The sequence below is a fragment of the Bombus huntii genome, chromosome 10 (genome assembly GCF_024542735.1).
Source record: "Bombus huntii isolate Logan2020A chromosome 10, iyBomHunt1.1, whole genome shotgun sequence".
NCBI lineage: Eukaryota > Metazoa > Arthropoda > Insecta > Hymenoptera > Apidae > Bombus > Bombus huntii.
The window spans coordinates 12,477,897-12,487,227 of record NC_066247.1 but is presented as its reverse complement, the minus strand read 5'-3'; the positions used below and the strand labels follow the sequence as shown (position 1 = coordinate 12,487,227).

Below are 9,331 nucleotides of genomic sequence, written 5' to 3'. Positions count from 1 at the left end.
GAGATGAAACATTTTATATTTGTAAATTTATTACATCATCGATTGCAATACATTCTGAATTATCTTCTTTTGTTACATTTAATTTAGCTTCAGTCAAACTTTCTTTTGCCTTGTCACTTGTTTGTAATGATAAGTCAACTCTTTGCAAAGGTACATGTTTACGTTCTATAATATTCATTTTTATAGCATCTTCTATTTCTAATGCCTCATCTACTATATTATCTTCATTATTTGCCGTTTGCTTTATCGCGATTTGTGCATATCGATGCTCATTTTTATCGAAATTTAGCAACTTAGATGCATTAATTTTGTCAACTGTCTTTGTTACAATGACTTGTTCATTTTTATCATTTTGATGTACTGATTGAGAATTTCTCTTTGCAAGAATTATCTTTGTGTATTTAACAGTGGGTTGATTTGAACGAGTTTGTATTGGAATTGTAGTTTTAGTTTTAGACAAAGTGGAAGTTTGAGGGTTTGTCTGTAGTATCACATGATTTAAATTTTGTACAGCTACATTAGGACATAGAACAGCTTGAGTACAAGGTGTTACAAATTTATTACTTTGCTGTAACTTATCTTGCTTGTTACTTATGAGAACAACTTTGGTATTACTGTTCAATTTAGGTATAGTCTTTTCATGAATATCTACAGCCATTGTCTGAGATAAAGATGAACTTTTCTCAATAGAGTTTAAATTATCATCATCTTTTGCAAAAATTATTGGTATATCTAATATATTTCCCAATTCATCGTCAATCTCGTTTACAAGAGAATTCTTCTGTACTGTTTGTGACTTATGAATTCTTTGTAAATTAGATGCGTTGACTGTTATCTTTGGCATAGATTTGGTCGATTTTTGAGTAACTTTTAGTTTATTAGACAGTGGTAAAATAGTTCCTGAATTATGATTGTTTAATGGTACTATTACGGATGAACAACTGGGTTTAGTACTAAGGGAACTTTCAACCATGATTATATTCCCACATACTGCATTATGAGAGATATCGTTGTTATTACAAGTTGTTACTTGTCGAGGTATTTGTGACATCTTGAATGTGTCCAAGGAATGAGTAGAACTGAGCATCAAATGTGAAGAGCTACTGGTTGTTGCCATGTCGTCCATCACTATAAAACACATATACATGTTTGAACAATTTTCTGAGATATAAATAAATTCAAATAATATTCATTGCATTGTTATGAACATGAACATCATGTAAAAATAAGCATCTTTTTTTCTACATGAGTTATGTAAATATATCTTTAAAACTGGTTATAATTATAACAAAAACCATGCATAAATCTATTATATATGATAAAAAAATTTGGTTTTTAAATTTCACTTTATCTATGTTGTTAAAAATAGCATAGGTAATTGATTAAGTAATTACATAATAAAAATTATAATAATTTATGTACTTTAAACCAAAAAGATTTTCAGACTATATTAATAATATTTAAATAATATTTTGTTTGACAACGTAAAAGATGTGATAAAAAAACATTAGATGATAAATGTAAGAAACAAAAGTTATAATATCTTTAATTTAATTCCAAATTGCTTGGACACAGTTAATATCAAACAGGATTGGGGCAAGGAAACAAATAAATTCAAATCACATGGAAAAATATTTATTTAACACAAAATAAAAGATAGTAGTGATATATTTACAACATATTATTTTAGATGCTTCTAAATATAAACTTATATTAATTGTAAAATAATATAAATACATGCTACATTTGGACACATGTTACATCACATGCTAAACAAATACATACATTTACTGGTGACTTAGTCTAATGACTTTTATATATAACAAAAATAATATATAAAGAATATTTTATATATATACAATTGCAAAAGAGAATACAAACAAGCTAGAAATAAGAAAAAAGTTTTATGGCTAGAAAACATAAAATTTATTAAGTTTATTAGACTATTTTAATTATTCTACAATAAAAAACATAATTAAAATTAAGTTTAAAATCCATTATTATTGATCTACACAATCTCAAAAATATAAATAAAATGAATTTTTTACTTAGTGGATATATTTTCTATAAGAAACTTATTTTATCATATTAATGATATTCATGCACAATACATTTTGTTTTTGCATGTATGAATATGATCCACATGGTTCCATACCAAGATGCATGTATATTTTGAAATCAAAAAATATGCTAAATACTAAGAAATTTATTTTGTTACTTAGCATGTTATGCTTTGTAATTGTATTTATGTGTAATATCCTAATCTTTTTCGATCGTGTTTATCTTGAGATTTTAACAATCCAATATTGTTTCCACTTTTCACGTTTTTATGTATGAATATATTAAATATATTTCAATTTCAACAGCTGTATAATTTTTATATACATATTTATATACAAATTGTGTTACAAAATTTGGAAAGTAGAATTAAGGTTTGTTCTAAGTTTAAAAAGTTATTTTACAAAATACGAGATTTCTACTATTCAAAATAACTTCCCGAAATAATAATAATTTGGATCAACTTAATAATTTCCTTTCTATTGATGATGTACCTTTCATTCGTAAAAATCATATACATTCGATCAAGAAGTAGAAAATGATTATGGTGTAGGTAAATTATTTAATAGCTGATTAGATAATAATATTCTACCTTTTGGTATTATCGATGTGGTTGATGCTGTATTAGTTGCCACAGAATTGTTTGGTGTTAGTAAAATGCTGGAAGCTGCCGATATACGCGCAGACGATGAGCTAGTAGTGAGTGTAAGAGAAGTTTTACCATTTTGTAAAATATTTGATAAAGTTCCATTTGGTGTACCAATCGTAGGTTTATTGTGCATTGCTATAAAACAAGGGAAAATGTATATTATACAAAATATGTGAGAATAAAAAGAAATAAAAAGTAATTTTTCATGTAAAATGTACCTGCTGCAGTTGAAGTATTCACTCTAATCTGATTTCCTGATGATGTTAAAACGTTAACAAGTTTTGTATCTCCATTCTTGTCAGGAATATTGAGATGCCTATAATTGTTTGATATTACTTTAGAAAAGCCTTTACCTGATGATACAATGGCTTTCATTTTTGGCATGTTCTGTAACTGTACATTCGTTGATACAATTTTAGGCACTTTAGTTGACGCAATCGAAGATTTAGGAATATTTTTTATTGTTGTAGATACACTTTGACCTGATGATGCTGGAGCTAAACGTATTGGTCCAATTGGTGCTAAACTTGCCAATGAGCCAATGTTTAATGTTATACCACCATTATCTGAACCCGAGTTTGGCTAAAAAATGCATATATTATTAGATGCTTCCTCTTTAATAAAAATTAAGGTTGTAACTTACTTGTCCGGAAAGTCTAGATGTTATCAAGTGTTCCACAAAATGACTTTTCTGGTTACTAACAACTCGAGGTTTCCGTTTCACACTCTGCACATGATTTGTATGTATTCCACTCACTGCAATTATATTCTGTTGAGTACTAAATGTTCCTACTCGGGAAATCGTAGCTGATTGTGTATTTTGTCCAATAGATATTACTGAAGAGATTGGTGTATTTGGTCGAGACTTTTTTATTGTAGGAGAATTTGGTTCACTTTCAACAGAACTACTTGTTGAATTTCTTCGCTTCCGTGATTCTTTTCTGTTATTTTTATTTTCATAATTTGACAATGATGTTGATCTCAATGGTAGTGGATGTGGTTGCAAAAGAATAGTTCCTACAAAATCTCCAATTTCATCCAAGATACATCTATCTACCATGTTTTGTGTAATACCCTCTGATATCTTTTTAGCAGTAGAAATTCTTAAATGGTCATCAGCAGTTCCAACCACTACAAAACTTGTTTCAACCATCATCCTTTCTCTGAGATCCTCTATATCATCAGGTCTTACAAGTGTAGCATTTTGTCCAATAACAAACATAACTGGGCATCGAATATCCATTAATGTATCATCAGGTGTACCCCTTTTTCCTTCAACTGTAAGAAATGAAAACCCAAGACAAATAACTGCAGTTACATGCTCCATTTGTGCTACCTATAAATATCAAAAGATAATGTGTGAATATCTCAAATCACATTAAAGTTTTCTAACTACTTCAAATTATACTGATGCGTTACACATCATGTGTATATATGTACATATAAATGCTATACCTGACATGCAAGAGCAGCACCAGTATTAAATCCAACAAGAATAATTGGTCTACCAGGACAATCACTTCTAATATCTTGTATCTTAGTTCTAGTGGCTTGAAGTAATTGATCAATGCATACCATCATGGTCATTCTATTAGCTGCTAAACCTAAGTGTGTGTGAACTGTAACAACCATTCCTAAAGCTCCTAATTGTGAAATCCATTTATGTTGCCTTGTAGACATACTAGATCCCACTCCAGAAGGAACTATTATTAAGATTGGATTTCCTGGTAATTTTTTCTGTAATAACAATAATTATCTATAAATAAATATATATATGTAAAATATATTATAATAAAATATGCAATAAAATATGCTTACAAGTCTATTACTATTTAAACTAGGAGTAACTGGATCCCATGTACGTTTAAGGAGTGATCCAAGTGTTTCCCATGTTATAGAACCTGTTTTTGCATTAATATTTGGTTGTATAGCAATCATTTTATCAATAAGTTGAGGAATTTTCAGTCTTAAAGATTGTAATATATCAAGATAAATCCCAAGATACTCTTGAGGAAGATGGTCAAACAATAAATTATGTAACCATTGTGCAAGTCTCCAATCCCACCCAACTGAAGCTAATGTTTCTCGAAACCTCCTTGCTGCTGTGTCAACTGATGTTCTTCGATAAATTGGTTCTATTGAACTGCTTACTTTAGCTAATCTTGTAAGTCTCTCTGAATTTAATATTTTAAGAACTTTGGTGAATATTCGATTTTGAACTGGTGTCCATAAAATTTTATCAAGCTTTTCTTCCCAATCTTCATTTTCATCAGGTCTAGCAAAATTTGCTAACCTTTGTAATTCATCCATTTGATGTCGAACTCTAGTAAAATCTATTGGTGGTACTAATGGCTCATTATTAATTTCTTCTATATTAATTTCTTCATCCTGAGTGACTTTTTCCCTAATATATGAAAAGTTGCAATGTAATTGTAATGGTTTTATGTTTAATAATTACATTTATAATTTACATTTATTTACATATATAATTTATTTTTATTACTTACGTTAATAAATTTTTCTTTGAGAAAAACAACTTTTTTATTGGCTTTACATAAACATTCTCTGGTTTCCAATTCCATGGACGTGCATAACAATGATCTTTTGCAAGCACATTAATTTCAGTTTCATAGCACCCAGCAAGTTGATGTAAATATGTAGTTAATCTACTAGGATTATCATCAAATGTATCACTGATGGGACTTGGAATTCTAGAAGAGTTTATCGATGTGGATGGCATTGTTAATGTTGTAGTTAACATTACTTATACTCAATATATTTATAATTATAAATAATTCTTTCAACAAATAACACTGTAATCATTTACAGTTTTCCTCACATATCTTGAATCTGTATCACAGAAATTAATAAGATTATTATATAATTAACAAATATGAATTATTTATAAGAGTCGAAACTACTTAACATTTCACAAAACTATTTCTAACCCTTTGCGCTCGAGAGGCTATTCTCAGTCGCCACCGTGTTTTGTGTGGCAACTCCATTGGCAAGTGAGAGACAACAGTCCCCACTTATGCTAGATTTTAACATCTCCAATTGATGAAGCAGCAGTATTGGTTTGTGAATAGGTTCCTTAGTTCTTTATGGTCTTTGTTAGAAGGTGTAAAGTGTTACACTTTAAAATGGAAATAAAATATTTAATCCCAAATCCCTCTGTAACTATGGTTCTGACATCTCTGATGTTAGTTTGAATTTGACAATCATGGCAAAAGTATTATAGTTTAGAAGCCCCAAAAAAATGGCTTTTGTAAGTGAAATTAGCTCAAATGAAGATGAACTTGATTTTGAACTGTTGAATAATGAGATCAATTGTATTCAAGAGCCATATAAGCAAAATAGAGACAATGCAAGCTAAAATTCTCAGAACAATAGTAAACACCCTATGGTATGTTAAAAACGAGGACATTCAGAAAGACCTAGGAATACCAACGATCAAGGAGGAAATTAGCAGATGTGCAAGAAGGTACAGAGAAAGAATAACAACGCACCCGAACTGGCTGGCAGCGGAAACGATCAACACATCAAGCATAGAAAGAAGACTAAAAAGGAAACACCCAACAGATCTCATAAAGGATATAACCTAACAAACACGAAGATGGTACCCCGCTGGGGGTAGCCACCCACATGATAATCAAACAGCCAAAAAATTCTACTCTATGTCCAAATTGGACAAATTGTGAATGTAAACAACTAAATAAAAAAAGAATTGTATTTAAGAATGCATCTTGGTGAATGCTTTATAAATTATCAAACAAAAAAATACGGAAATTAATATTACAAAATCATATTTTAAACGATGTAAGTATAGATTAATTATTAGAATATAATGTTTTTGTAAGTTAATTTGTATATAAAATCATTTTACGCTACCTGTAAGACGCGCATCACATATACGCTAAATAATCTGGAGTTGCTACTTCGCCCGATTGAAAAAGTCCTCGAACGCAAAGAGCTAATTTATAACAATATGAAAAAATTGCTAAATGATATATATAAAAATTAAACTTCTGAATGTAAAATTTATACATATATGTATAAATAATTGTTCCTGTTACATAAATTATTTCTATGATGAAACTAGCCTTTAAACTATTCCAGGTTGTAATATCACAATAGTAATTATCTTGCAATGACATACAGCTCTACTCCAAACAACAAAAAGCGATGTATTGCGATTTAATGCAAGCTAATGGAAGAACACATGTGGAGCAAGGACATTGTAAATATATAGATAGGTACATACAGATGTATATTACATCAATTTTAGAATAATTATTTTATCGATACAATATGTTATTATGTATTGATTTCCATGATATGTAATGTAACAAAATGCAAGAAATAAAAGAAATAAAATTTTAAGATTAAATGTAGGTAGGTAGATACATAGAATTCCAGTTTATGTAATACATAATATTCAAAACAATGAATGTCCAGTAACATCTATGATGCGCTAACCAATCAATCTACAATTGTAAGGTTAAGCTAAATTTTTACGTTTTCTTAAAATTTCTTCGATAATTCCAAAAATAATTTTACAAACAGCCTATAGGAAAATAACATAGTTTATATGGAAAATATTTTGAAAAATTCAAGCATTCAATGTATAGTATAATATATTTTACAATAAAGTCCAATTTTCAAGAAACTTTCAATTTATAGCTACGTTACTATCATTACAAAATAAATGAATATACCATAATATACATAGTACATAGTACATAGTACATGTACTACACAGTACTACAGTGATATCAAATTGAATGTTAGTATTCAAATCGAAATAGTGTAGTTAAAGTTTAATGTTTTATATATTGGGATTGAAATGTTATACAGCGTTAACATATAATTTAAAAAAATTAATTAATGTCTTAAATTATCTGTAAACGACCGATTAATATTTACTTTTTAGAAAGAAGTGTCTCAGCTTCAATCCAATGTTGAAGGAGGTTGGCGATGAAACTGAATTGCTCATATATTTCCAGTGGAATTTCTGTAATAATTAAAAACATACACTTTTTTAGATAATTTTAAAACCAATGAGTATATAATAACAATTAATAATTTATTCTATTCAAATATACAACTGTATACATACACATTTGCATACTTGTATAATGAGTCATCTGAATTTGTGTAATGTACTATTTATTTGTATATATTTGTACAATATTTATACTGCATTCACTTTGAATTCATAATGGCCATAACACGTGGTAAAGATTTCTTAACAGAATATTGGTTTGACATATTATTGCGAATTGTCTTAGTGGGATTATTTATGTAAGTTAAATTTAGTCTACCATAGCAATATAGCGGATATACATATAAATGTACTACTTTTTTATATGAACAGTGAATTAGAAAATGCAGAACCATTTACTAGGAAAATTCATGAAGATGAATTATGGTTGTATAAAAATCCAAGGACTGAATCATATGTTCCAACCACCATATTATGGGTAATATATTTCATATGAAACAACATTATTATACATATTTTGAAATTACAGTTATATTTTATATAAATTAATTTATATATTTATTTTTAGCCTCTGGTTTTTATAATGCCTGCTATAGTAATCTTATTTGTCTTTTTGGTTTACAAGGATAAAACTGACATTTATCAAGCAGTATTATCTGTAACTTTAGCATTAGGATTTAATGGTGTCATTACAGATATTATAAAACTTGTTGTTGGTAAGAATTGTGAAATGTTGATTCTGTTTTGGAAGTATCATTATTCTTATAGATAATACCTTTTGCTAGGTCGCCCCAGACCAGATTTCTTTTGGAGATGCTTTCCTGATGGACAAACAAATCCAGATTTTAAATGTAATGGAAATCCAGTTCTTATAAAAGATGGAAAGAAATCATTTCCAAGTGGTCATTCCTCATGTATGTTAAAAGATAAAGTATAAACTATCAAGTTATATAAATTATATAGAAAACCTTAAATTTTATTGAAAAATCTATTTATCTTTCAGTTGCATTTGCAAGTTTTGGTTTCATTGCGCTGTATATAGCTGGTAAATTACATACATTTAGTTTAATGGGTAAAGGACAATCATGGAAATTATGTGCATTTGTATTACCAATTTGTATTGCTCTCTTAATTGCATTGAGTAGAACTTGTGATTATCATCATCACTGGCAAGGTAAGCATATTTATTTATTGCATCAATAAATAAATATTTTAATTTCAAAAATATTAGACGTGGTTGCAGGCTCAATAATAGGATACATTTTGGCATATATGTGTTATAGACACTATTATCCACCATTAGATTCACAGGTATGCCATAAACCATATGCTGCCCTTACTCATCAAATTCAGTTGGAAAATGTAAGAAACAAAAATGAACAAATCAAATGGATTTAATACATAAGAGAATCCAAAGTATTAAAATTATTACAATAATTTAAATCACATAATAATTCCATGATTTAATTTTTTACTTGTTGATTTTTCTCTTTTATGAGTTATTTATAAATACGATAAGTAATATAAATATATACATTTATATTGTAAATATACACCTTGTATTATTTAAAAATTTCAATTTAATCAATAAAAAAGGACTTGTTCTAATGGAAATGAGG

General features: G+C 28.4%; 2 protein-coding genes across 8 annotated transcripts; one reads left to right on the top strand and one right to left on the bottom strand.

Moving 5' to 3' along the window:
* Positions 1–11: 11 nt before the first annotated feature.
* LOC126870276 (KAT8 regulatory NSL complex subunit 3) lies at positions 12–6,954 on the bottom strand. 4 transcript variants are annotated; one of them, XM_050627821.1, is made up of 9 exons: positions 6,599–6,918; positions 5,634–5,843; positions 5,215–5,557; positions 4,526–5,111; positions 4,163–4,444; positions 3,351–4,043; positions 2,926–3,289; positions 2,651–2,842; positions 12–1,128 (listed from the first exon to the last, which is right to left on the bottom strand). In XM_050627821.1, the coding sequence occupies exons 3-9, from the start codon at positions 5,466–5,468 to the stop codon at positions 14–16; spliced, it is 3,486 nt and encodes a 1,161-aa protein (XP_050483778.1). In that variant the 5' UTR covers positions 5,469–5,557; positions 5,634–5,843; positions 6,599–6,918; the 3' UTR covers positions 12–13. The 4 variants fall into 4 exon arrangements, with proteins under 4 accessions (XP_050483778.1, XP_050483776.1, XP_050483779.1 ...); XM_050627819.1 differs by lacking the exon at positions 5,634–5,843 and having other exon boundaries at positions 6,811–6,954; XM_050627822.1 differs by lacking the exon at positions 6,599–6,918 and having other exon boundaries at positions 5,215–5,550; positions 5,626–6,489.
* A 400-nt stretch (positions 6,955–7,354) lies between these two features.
* On the top strand, positions 7,355–9,326 carry LOC126870289 (phospholipid phosphatase 5). 4 transcript variants are annotated; one of them, XM_050627864.1, is made up of 8 exons: positions 7,359–7,493; positions 7,641–7,677; positions 7,753–8,011; positions 8,085–8,190; positions 8,281–8,428; positions 8,498–8,626; positions 8,716–8,886; positions 8,944–9,326. In XM_050627864.1, exons 3-8 carry the CDS (start codon positions 7,929–7,931, stop codon positions 9,108–9,110), a joined length of 804 nt encoding a protein of 267 aa, XP_050483821.1. In that variant the 5' UTR covers positions 7,359–7,493; positions 7,641–7,677; positions 7,753–7,928; the 3' UTR covers positions 9,111–9,326. The 4 variants fall into 4 exon arrangements, with proteins under 4 accessions (XP_050483818.1, XP_050483821.1, XP_050483822.1 ...); XM_050627861.1 differs by having other exon boundaries at positions 7,355–7,493; positions 7,641–8,011; XM_050627862.1 differs by lacking the exon at positions 7,359–7,493 and having other exon boundaries at positions 7,494–7,677.
* Positions 9,327–9,331: the final 5 nt, after the last annotated feature.

What these genes read in the sequence shown, in the direction of transcription:
- LOC126870276 (XM_050627819.1), bottom strand. Translation starts at nt 5,468, where the DNA reads ATGTTAACTACAACATTAACAATGCCATCCACATCGATAAACTCTTCT. An exon ending in GTTTAAATAGTAATAGACTT is followed by an intron (nt 4,445 to 4,525) that starts GTAAGCATATTT and finishes TTGTTATTACAG; the next exon opens with AAAAAATTACCAGGAAATCC. An exon ending in GTGCTGCTCTTGCATGTCAG is followed by an intron (nt 4,044 to 4,162) that starts GTATAGCATTTA and finishes TGATATTTATAG; the next exon opens with GTAGCACAAATGGAGCATGT.
- LOC126870289 (XM_050627861.1), top strand. Translation starts at nt 7,929, where the DNA reads ATGGCCATAACACGTGGTAAAGATTTCTTAACAGAATATTGGTTTGAC. An exon ending in TTCCAACCACCATATTATGG is followed by an intron (nt 8,191 to 8,280) that starts GTAATATATTTC and finishes ATTTATTTTTAG; the next exon opens with CCTCTGGTTTTTATAATGCC. An exon ending in TCCAAGTGGTCATTCCTCAT is followed by an intron (nt 8,627 to 8,715) that starts GTATGTTAAAAG and finishes TTTATCTTTCAG; the next exon opens with TTGCATTTGCAAGTTTTGGT.